The 10,797-nt window shown below is 41.3% G+C and overlaps 1 protein-coding gene across 1 annotated transcript; it reads left to right on the top strand.

Moving 5' to 3' along the window:
- The first annotated feature begins 26 nt into the window (after positions 1 to 26).
- On the top strand, positions 27 to 9,756 carry nus1 (NUS1 dehydrodolichyl diphosphate synthase subunit). Its single transcript, XM_052052213.1, has 5 exons — positions 27 to 577; positions 1,639 to 1,770; positions 4,922 to 5,074; positions 7,138 to 7,237; positions 9,035 to 9,756. Exons 1-5 carry the CDS (start codon positions 184 to 186, stop codon positions 9,123 to 9,125), a joined length of 870 nt encoding a protein of 289 aa, XP_051908173.1. The 5' UTR covers positions 27 to 183; the 3' UTR covers positions 9,126 to 9,756.
- The last annotated feature ends 1,041 nt before the right edge of the window (positions 9,757 to 10,797 follow it).

The following is a 10,797-nucleotide window of genomic DNA, read 5'->3' as shown; positions in this document are numbered from 1 at the left end:
AATCCGCGCGTTACGTGTAATCACGCTGACAGTTCAGAGGTCAGGGGTTGTCTGGGAGAAGGCAAGATGGCGGCAGGCGGGTGACATCGACTAGGATTTGATAGGCAATTTGCACTTAGACATAATAGACGTGTACCGTACTTATAATACCCCGACCCATTTTGGAATTAGTCAAGGACATTAATGGCACTGTTGTACGGTTTATTGTGGCGGCTCTTGCTGTTCCTGCTTCATAGCAACAGAGCACTCGTCTCCTGGCTCCGTGTCCGGCTTCGGAACTGGAAGGGGCGGTTGTGGGAGCGAGCGATGGCCACATTGCTCCTTCCAATGTCCATGGCTGGCTTCCCGGACCACCGGGGGAAGTTAAACCATGATGCTCGGCGGACTGCCGGAAATGGAAACTGTCTTCCTAATCGCCGACACCGGTGGCTGACTGACGGAAGGTCTCTGGAGAAGTTGCCGAACCACATCGGCCTGTTGGTAGTAGAAGATGAGCCCAGCTACACTGACATTGCCAACCTGGTTGTCTGGTGTATGGCTGTTGGTATATCCTATGTCAGCATCTATGATAATCACGGTAAATATACACGTTACCTAACTTAACGGAATTACGATGTAAATAGATATGCAAGTCTATCTTCTAAGATATACTGATGTTATCTGTGGTAATTTTTTGGGCTGACTGATTGCTTTCACGAAGCTGTAAACATTTGTTACCACTAAAATGCTGCAGTGAACTTCACATTTAATCTCAAATCTTGGTTTCTCCTGTTTAGTCAAAGTGAGTGTACAGTAATGTCAGATAAATGAGGCTTGGACAGTGGGCTCATGTAAAGTCAGTCGCAATACCAAAATTCGAAATCCGATAACCGGTATTATACCTTCCGAAGTACTGTAGTGAGGATAAGCTTGTCAGAGAATGGATGCATACCAGTCATGAAAAGATACCACGAACAGAACACATCAAACATCAATGAAAGAGATGAAAGAACACGTATCTTCAAATTATTTCTCTTTATCCAAGCCAATTATACTCAGGAGGGTTGTGAAGCCTTCCAGCTGTTTTCAGGCAGTAATTCTAATTCAAAATTATTATTAGGCAGTGGACAATATACAATAATTGTGGTCCATCTTGATTAATTAATAATTACAATACAAGCTAACAGCAGTTCCACTATTGAATGTATTTACGGTAAACTGAGACATTATTGTCATTGGCGCTGAGATTTGTATCTTTATCTAAAATTAACAAAGACTTTATCTAAAATCGAGCACGGTTTGGAAAGTTGTTTGCTAACTGAAACAACGGCTCAACCTCAGTAAGTCCTCTCGTTTTTTTTCCTCGGCTTGCTGATATTGCTCAATCAACACCTCTCCAGGCCGACTCCTCCAAAATGCAATCATGCTCTCCATGATGCAGTTTGCCAAGATTGCACATCATACACCTGAGTTGCATACCATAATGTGAACTGTACAATATTTTAGAATATGCACATTTAGGCTCAATCGTGTTTATGAAAACAAGATGTCATACCTTAATTGGAATAATACAATCATTAGTATGTTGTAAATCTGTTTGTGTCATTGTCCATGTTGTCACGTTTTTCTGTTTTCTTTTGTTGTTGTTTTTTTTGGCAGGTATTTTCAGGAAGAACAACTCCCGTCTACTCGAGGTGATTTTGATACAACAGCAGCACCTTCTCGGTACAGAGGGGTCCAAATATAATGTGGAGTTCCTGAGTGATTGTGCCGACAAACCCCATAACAATGGTAAGGACTCTGCACATCTGTCGAGCTGCTCCAGTGACCTGATGGTGACTCGCTGGATTATGTAATGGTGTACACAAGCCTTCTATTTTGCCACGTACTCTAGGGGAAAGATAAATCACTCAAAGGTCGAAGGAGAAATGAGAAGTTTGGATCATTTTGGTCTCCGTGGCAGTTTAAATTATTCTCTGTGTATACACACTTGTCCACTGGGGTTCATGTACCGTATTTTCTGCACTGTAAGGCGCACCTAAACGCATTCAATTTTCTCAAAAGCGACAGTGTGCTCCTGTGAATGTTCCGATGCCATCTCGTGGTGATTATTAGCTAATAATACTAATTGACGTGCATTTGCCAACACACACTCAAACACACAACTACTTTGTGAACTCTGTGCAGCCATTATGAAAGGAATATAATACCGAAAGCATCGTTAACTACTGACTCAACAAAGGAAAAAGGAGACAAGCAAGACTTCTAAGGATATTTAGCCCCCTTGTAGATGTAAGCCTTTTTGATGGATCTTCATAACTTTTGTCTTTCATTTATTATTTTGTAATGCCATTTGTATTTGTTTCATGTCCATGTTTGTGACTCATTGTCGTTCTCATTGTTACAGCTGCAGCGGTTGTGGAGGCTCTATATAAATAAAGTAGTATTGTATTCTCTTTAGCATAGCGTCATCTAGTGGCTGCATAGTGCAACCGCAGCTACAATTGGAGCTTCTATTTTATGCGCCTTATAATGCAGTGCACCATTTGTATGAAAACAGTTTTGCAATAGGCCATTCATTGAACCTCATAATCCGAAGCGCCTAATAGTGCAGAAAATACGGTATCTTAAATTTTAGCCGTTCAATTTAGGTTACCAAAGATGGATTGCATTTGCTTCTATGGTATAGCAATAGTGTCACTGACATAAATATTGTGATCTTTGTTGCCTTTTTTTATTTTTGTGCCCACTCCGACCTTTGACACAGGACACCCACATCAATTGACACTCCACCGGTGTGCGAGTGGCCAGAGCAATTGTCCAGAGTATTTTGCAATCACAAAAAGCTATTTTTAACCAGGTTGACCGGTCTGGTGAGAATTGCTGGTTTCGGTCATAAATATTTCCAGTAAGGCATACTAAACCACTGAAGTGTTGAATTTTTTTTTCCTTGATTGAGAATCTGTACGGAAGAGAGCGCCGAGCAGGTGCAGCCAGTCTTTTCACTTGATGCAACGTGTCGGGGTTGTTTTCTGCTGGCCAAAGTCCCTCTGCTCCCGTTCAGTTTGACCGGTCAGGCTCAGCGCTGCAATTACATTCAGCCCTCTCGTTGTGTTACTTATCATATGGCCGTGCACAACAATGAAGTAAAATTTAGAAGAATAGTAGCGGTTGACCTTTGCTTCAAGTGCTGGACTGAGAGGTTTTTGGTTGACTTTTTAAAAATTATTATTATTTTTTAAAAAGATTTCTAATGTCCCATTATTCAATGTAACAGCTTGAAAACATAGCAACAAATAAGTGACATACAGTGGTACCTCTACTTACGAAGGTCTTGTCATACAAAATTTTCAAATTACGAAACGTCTCAACAGGAAAATATTGCTTCTTGTTACGAAAGAGATTTCGAGATAAGAAAGGTAAAAATACAGTGTGTGTTACTAAATGCAGCTCTGAGTTTCCTGAACGCAACAGATTTATAGCAGCTCTGCCATTGGCTATTACCGAGCATCTTCTTGGCATCCCATTGGCTAAGAGGGACTTCTACCGTATCTGTCTCTGTGTGTGGATAGATAGTTATGCGTCTACGCAGTGTTCTTGTTATTCGCCTCTCGGGGCATGAGGTCTTCTGATAGTTTTATATTGGATTGGATACAACTTTATTGTCAAATGTGCTGTACACAGATGAAATTTCTTCCCTCTCATATAAAACAAGAGGAGCCGCTGCGGGTGTCTGTGCGTCTATCAAAAGAAAAGTTCACAAAAATGACAAAATAATACAAAACAACACATGAGACACAGACAATTGTGCATTCTTAACCACTTTCCTGCATGCACTTTGTTGTCTGAAGCAGTTATAGATGAAAGAGGAGTGAATCAAAGTGTCCTTTTCACCAGTGGATCAAAGACGTCATGCTGCAATGTGCACGCGTCTGCTACAAGCTAAGCTTGAAAGCAACAAGAAGCTGTAGCATCCATTAATGAAATGTTGTAATGTAAAATGTAAATGTGAATCACCCAGAAAAAGTGTTCACCAGTCGGGCGATCGCGCACTTTGCTGATTTTTGCCTTGGACATTTTCAAAGGATTGTTAAAAGCCCAACAAAGGCAAATGTCCTTGGATCAGTTCTTTACAAAACACCAGGCCAAAACCACTTTTGAGAGAGAAAATGGACTAAAGAGGGCAAACGATGAGGACGCTGTTTAAAGTTAAATGACCATCATTTTTATTCTTTATGGTATTCTTTTTTTTTACCTTATACGTAACTCTCATTTATTGTGTAATAATCTATTTGTAACATCTTTTTGTGACATATTTTGATGCATTGTTATACTTTAGGAATCATTTATGTCTTAATTTTGGGGGGATTTGGAACGGATTAGGGCAGTTACATGGAAAACGCATCTCTACTTTTTCTTAATTTTCTCATTCAAAAATTTCTTCCAGAACCAATTAATTTCGTAAGTAGAGGTACCACTGTATAAGGAACACCATTGTAAGGATGTAAGATTAAGAAAAGATTAAGATTAAGAAAACCTTTATTAGTCTCGCAATGGAGAAATTCCAGATACAGTATTGACTTCAGAAATATTTTGGAGGGTGAGAGGGGCGGGTTCTCAAATGTAAATCAAAATGCTAATTTTGTGCACCGCATTCATCTGCACAAAGCGGCGCTTGTACTCTTTGTTACGGGCCACGTTTTTGTGTGTGGAACATTGGTCACAGTTTCATTCGGAAAATGGTAATGGCTTTTTTTTTTGTTTGTTTTGAGGATGACTTTATGAAGTTTAATTTCCAAGGACTGAAGCTAATTGAGTTTCAGCAGCTTCAGCATTTACGACATTCACTTACATATCAGAATGCACCTGAAAAGCTTCAAGCTATCCGGTGCGATACCTTGCAGTCGTCCCTTCAATTGGAAACTATATATGTGTGTTTCAGTGCTGTCGTGCAGACCCACGGTGAAGGTGCTGTCCCCAGAAGATGGCAAGCAGAGTATCGTTAAGGCTGCACAGCAACTCTGTCGCTCTGTGGAAAACAAAGAGAGGAGCTCCAAAGACATCACCGTGTCGATGCTCGACACATTGCTCAGAGGTAAACACTTCATAACCTCCCTTGTCGTGAACGTGTGTCTGGAACATGCATTTGCCATGTCCCGTTACATGTGACAATGCCTCAGCCTACGATGAAAAGAAGTAGAGTGACGTGTTGCGCAATATCTGCCTTTTCACCACACCAATGAACACCATGTCTTTTTATACATTTTTAAATGTTATTCATCGATTGCCCAGTTCGAAATCATACCATCTACTTCCGTCTTCAAAAAAGAAAAAAAAAACACTTTCTTTGCATTTGGTGCCTCCGCCTTGCTTGCTCGCAACAAGGCATAAATAATTGATTGCGCCGCAGAGAGCGCTTATGGGACTGAAAACGAGCGATCATGAAAAGCAGCACAAGTACCCGGAACATTTGAAGAAATGCAGTCGCGATTATACGGAGCACCGTTGTTACTCCAGTTTGGTCTCCAAGTCAAATCGACGAATTTATTGCCGCTCATGTCAGAGTAGTCCCACATTCAGAAGTTTATTTTGTAAATATATACCGTATTGGCCCAAATATAAGACGGCCCTGATTATGACACAACCCCCTCTTTTTCAAGACTCATTTTGAAAAAAGACTTTTTGAACACAAAATTAATTTTTATACAGAAAATAATTACAGTACATCTGAAACAAATGATTTTGGTAGTCCAGTGGTTAGCACGTCGGCTTCACAGTGCAGAGGTAGCGGGTTCGATTCCAGCTCCGGCCTCCCTGTGTGGAGTTTGCATGTTCTCCCCGGGCCTGCGTGGGTTTTCTCCGGGTGCTCCGGTTTCCTCCCACATTCCAAAAACATGCGTGGCAGGCTGATTGAACACTCTAAATTGTCCCTAGGTGTGAGTGTGAGCGTGGATGGTTGTTCGTCTCTGTGTGCCCTGTGATTGGCTGGCAACCGATTCAGGGTGTCCTCCGCCTACTGCCCGGAGACTGCTGGGATAGGCTCCAGCACCCCCTGCGACCCTAGTGAGGATCAAGCGGTTCGGAAGATGAATGAATGAATGAAACAAATGATTTTAACAGTATATTTGAGAGAAAAAGCATGTTATTTTACCTCATTCAAATCTTAATATCTGAACATTTAAATATGTAAACTAAAGTGCAATCACATTCTTAAATGAGTGGCGTCTGGTTTTTGAAATGTAAATTGCATCACAACTTCTCCTCAGCTGCCGGTTAACCTGGCTGATCTTTTCTCCAGATTGTTGCGACGTTTCTCCATTTTCTGTTATCGCTTCTATTTTCTTTTCTTTCTTACCCCTGTTTTTTATTTTTCTTCTTCGTGCTACCGCTATTTTTATTTTTATTCTTCATGCCAGGGGTTCACTTTGGCCTGGGGAGTCAAGTTCAGCATTCGCTTCAATATCTGGCGCCATCTAGAGTCGTGAATGGGTATAATGTCTAGACCCCCACTTTTGTCTTATTTCAATGCAAAAAACACAGTCTTATATTCGGGCCAATACGGTACTGTACATCGGGGTCTCAAACTCATGGGTCACGGGATGATAAACCCCCCTCAAAGAGGGAGGTTGATGAGGAGAACAGCTACTTATAAGAAAAACAGTGGACATTTTTTTTCCCAAGCACCGACATGTCTGGAATGCACAGAGGACGTTGCAGTGCTCAAGAAATCCAATGTCAAGAAACTCAATGAGATATGCTGAAGAGGATGCAAAGTACCAAGGAGTGGAGAGGGGTGCGGCGGGGGACCAATTTCATTAATGTTCGGGGGGGGGGGGGTTTTAATTATTGAACGCATTTTTTCAGGTGGGTTTTTTTTTGTGTATGGTACTTGACGAGCAGCACAGCAAATACAAACTCAGATTCCAATGAGGTTGTATAAAACGTAAATGAAAACACAAAACAATACTTGGCAAATCTGCTGGTGCGATATGCAGTGGTTTGCGTATGCATATAGCCGTGCCACTCACTTTTCGAGATTTCTCCAAAATTCTCAGAATCTTTTGATATTGTTGACCGTGGATATTGACATGCCTTGATACTTTATGAAGAACATAACTCAGCGTATAGAATCATAAGCGCCCCGTGTTGTTTTTCCAGAGTCAAACAATATTCCAGATCCGGAGCTGGTGGTTAAGTTTGGCCTTGTCAACAGCACTCTGGGCTTCCTCCCATGGCACATCAGACTCACGGAATTCATGTAAGACATTATCATTTTTATCATCAAACACTGATTTATCAAGAGGCTCCCCAATCCAATCAGTTGTCTCCCCACTTTACCCACTACCAGAAAAAAACATCTTGACTTTCTTGTGATATTGAACTCACCGTATTTCCCGCGTTATAAGGCGCACCTAAAAGCCTTCAGTTTTCTCAAACGCTCCTTATAATCCGATGCGCCTTATATCTGGATCAATATTCTGATTTCTTGGATGTGGTATTTTAAATGTTCTGTGAAGCGCTTTCTTACAGCTGCAGCGGTTGTGAAAGTGCTATGTAAAGAAAGCTGCATTGTATTCCCTTTAGCGTGGATCCATTTAGTGGATGCATAACGCAGCCACTATTGTAACTTTTGTTCTATGATCCTTATAATGCGGTGCGCCCTACGTAGGAAAACTGTTTTAAATTAGGCCAGTCATTGAATGTGTGCCTTATACTTCGGAGCGCCTTATTGTGTGGAAAATACGGTACTTTCTCACAACTGCAACCATGCTTACTCAGTAGCAGTGAGATGCAATGCTTCACTTACTAGTGTTAATTATGGTAATTTACTACTAAATATTTTTCGATTGCAATTTGACCTGATGTGAATGTAATAAATCACAGCAACAGAAATTTGATATAGATTTTACTCGGAGTGACCAAATGCATGTAAATCACATCCCATGACAGCAGATTGATGTTGCCTTGACGCTTTTTCCATTTCCTCTGCAGAAGCATCTGGGACGTTGTGAATTGTAATACAGTGAAACTCTTCCACAACAAAATAATGTTTGCAGCAAGAAATTTTTCACAACGGGGGGTTTTTCACTGTAGCAAATTTTATCTCTGATGTAAACACATACACACACAAAACGTATAGGTGTACTCTTTATTTTTATTCCAACACTATACATAGTGCATAAAAGCATACACTTATTTGATATTTTTAACATTAACATACAATTGTTTTATATTAATCACTCCACTTTGTCTGTTGGCTTTAAAAAATCATTTATACTCTTTGCTTCCCAACACTTCTCAATTTCTTGGATAATGTCTTTTGTTTTGATCACTTTTACCCTCTCTTCCAGCGTCACACCTCTTCTTGTCTTAGCTGCTTGACATCCAAAGGTCCGTTTTGTAGCCATTTTAGCAATGCAACGTTCTTGCTGCGGCTGAAACTAACAATAACAAATACTTCCTGGACTGCTGCGCATGTGTAAACCAGTGTGTTGGTTGTTGTTGCCGTTTCTGAATGATGCAGTAGAGGTCGCTGTTGGATTAGACTTCATTGTAGTCAATCTCGTTGTGAGGCAAGAGCAGAGAAAAAGAGTTCGTATAATGGAACAGGGGGATTTTTCATCGTAGAGGGAGCAGAAAAGTGAAAATGGCTTTCATGCATCCATTTTTTCACATTAGGGGGGGGTATTTTCGCCCATGTAGGTTTCGCTGTAGAGGAGTTTCACTGTAAATGGTCATTTGTAATACTGACTTTTTGGGGGGGGGGGTTGACAGAAAGGGGCGTAACCCAATATTATAAAATGATGGTTATGGTTCCTTTGGTCCTCGGTCCAAATAATAAACTTTGAGTCGGGCATATTGTGGCTGTAATTCTTTCATGGTACATTACATGTTTATGAAACCCCCTTAAATTATAGCTGAAAGTCTACATGTCAACTTTGATTATTTTTATTGAAAATCAATTTTTGAGTTATGTAAAGCCTAAAGACATAAATTCACATATTGCTTCGCAAATACGTTTTCCTGTATTCTAAGTGTCGTTCTTTGTTTTCAGCTCCCTGCCGTCGCACAGAAACATCTCTTATGAGGACTTCTGGGGCGCCTTGCAGCGTTATTGCGAATGCCAGCAGCGCCTGGGCCAGTGACGTGCAGGCTGGCCTCGAGTTAATCACAAAAGACACGTTCAGGGGGTTCATACTGTCAAGACGAGGGAGGCCCGAGTAAGACTGTGACCATTCATCTCTCCGTAATGACTTGAACCCGCTCTGTCCAACACGCGGGGCTTCTCCTGGATCGCCGGGACAGTGAACAAAGCCAGGAGTCAGAGACGATCGCTCACTTCCTGCCACCAGCTCTTGTACCACAATAAACTGAAATTCTAGGACCTCTGCAGCATGTTCTTTGAGCCAAGGGAAAATAGCCCTCCGTGACACATACCAACATGATGAGAGGACCGTCTGTCCTCTGTGTGTCTCTCTCAGTACTGGCATTCAATTTCCAGCTGCTGTTTGTCCCTGAGAACTTGACTCCGAAGCAGCAGAATCTGAAACCGAGCTTTGTGCCGCACTGCTGAAATTTAGCTTAATTTTCGAGAGTCCTTCAATAAAATTCAAAATGTAAGAGGAAGTGGCACGAGGGGACAGAGTGATTCATTGTGTCATTTCAAGAAGCTCATATGACTCTGTGTGTTCCGCCTCTAAGTTATCGTGTCAAATCATTTTTACTTAAGGCTCCACCTTGACTGACCAGACCGCTGAAATAAAGAAATGCACTGTTTTTTGTTTGTTTGTTTTGAATATTGCTTGTGTTTTTCTAATTCTAAATACATGTTAAGAAGGTATACAGTCATGTTAAAAATTACATAAAATTTACCTAAAATACAGCTTTATATTAAACTTTATATACCGGTAGGTAAAATTGTGTGTAGTAAACCATGAAATCAATGATGTGGCCATATTTTTCATCCATCCATCCATTTTCCCATCCGCTTTAGCCTCACAAGGGTTGCGGGGGGTGCTGGAGCCTATCCCAGCTGTCTTCAGGCAGTAGGCGGGGGACACCCTGAACCGGTTGCCAGCCAATCGCAGGGCACACTGAGACGAACGACCATCAGCGCTCACACTCACACCTAGGGACAATTTAGAGTGTTCAATCAGCCTGCCATGCATGTTTTGTGAATGTGTGAGGAAACCGGAGTACCCGGAGAAAACCCACTTAGGCCCGGGGAGAACATGCAAATTCCACACAGGGAGGCCGGAGCTGGAATTGAACCTCTGGACCGTAAGATCGACACACTAACCACTGTATACCGGGCTGCCTCATATTTTTCACATAAAATAAATTCTCGATTCAAAATGGGTACCATAGAATTGTATTTTCTTGCTCAAAAGTGGCTCGTGTAGGGTTTCTTCAAAAATAGTGATGAGATGTGACATCACGCAAAGAGATCTGTATTGAAGTGAACTCGGAAGGTAGTAGATTAGCTCATCTTAACTCGGGCCTTAAAAAGTCTTACTCGGGCCTTAAAAACAACAACTACCAGTAAATAAATATCAACATACTAACTTCACCGTTGGCTGTACGTTTGTATAAACCACAACTCAATGCCAGGGGGCCAGATCCGGCCCGCCACATCATTTTTTTGTGGCCCGCAGAAGCAAATCATATGTGTCAACTTTGATGAGGATTGCGAAAATCTGTCCTGAAATGTCACAATTGTCATGAGTAATAAATTACGTTGATATTTTGCAATAATTTGGTTGTCCTGTTTACACTCACTTGAACAATAATTGAAGAAACAACACACAAATAGTTGGC

Source organism: Hippocampus zosterae, chromosome 19, assembly GCF_025434085.1.
Source record: "Hippocampus zosterae strain Florida chromosome 19, ASM2543408v3, whole genome shotgun sequence".
Classification (NCBI taxonomy): Eukaryota; Metazoa; Chordata; class Actinopteri; order Syngnathiformes; family Syngnathidae; genus Hippocampus; species Hippocampus zosterae.
The sequence above is the reverse complement of the archived record's forward strand: the minus strand, read 5'-3'. Positions and strand labels throughout refer to the sequence as shown.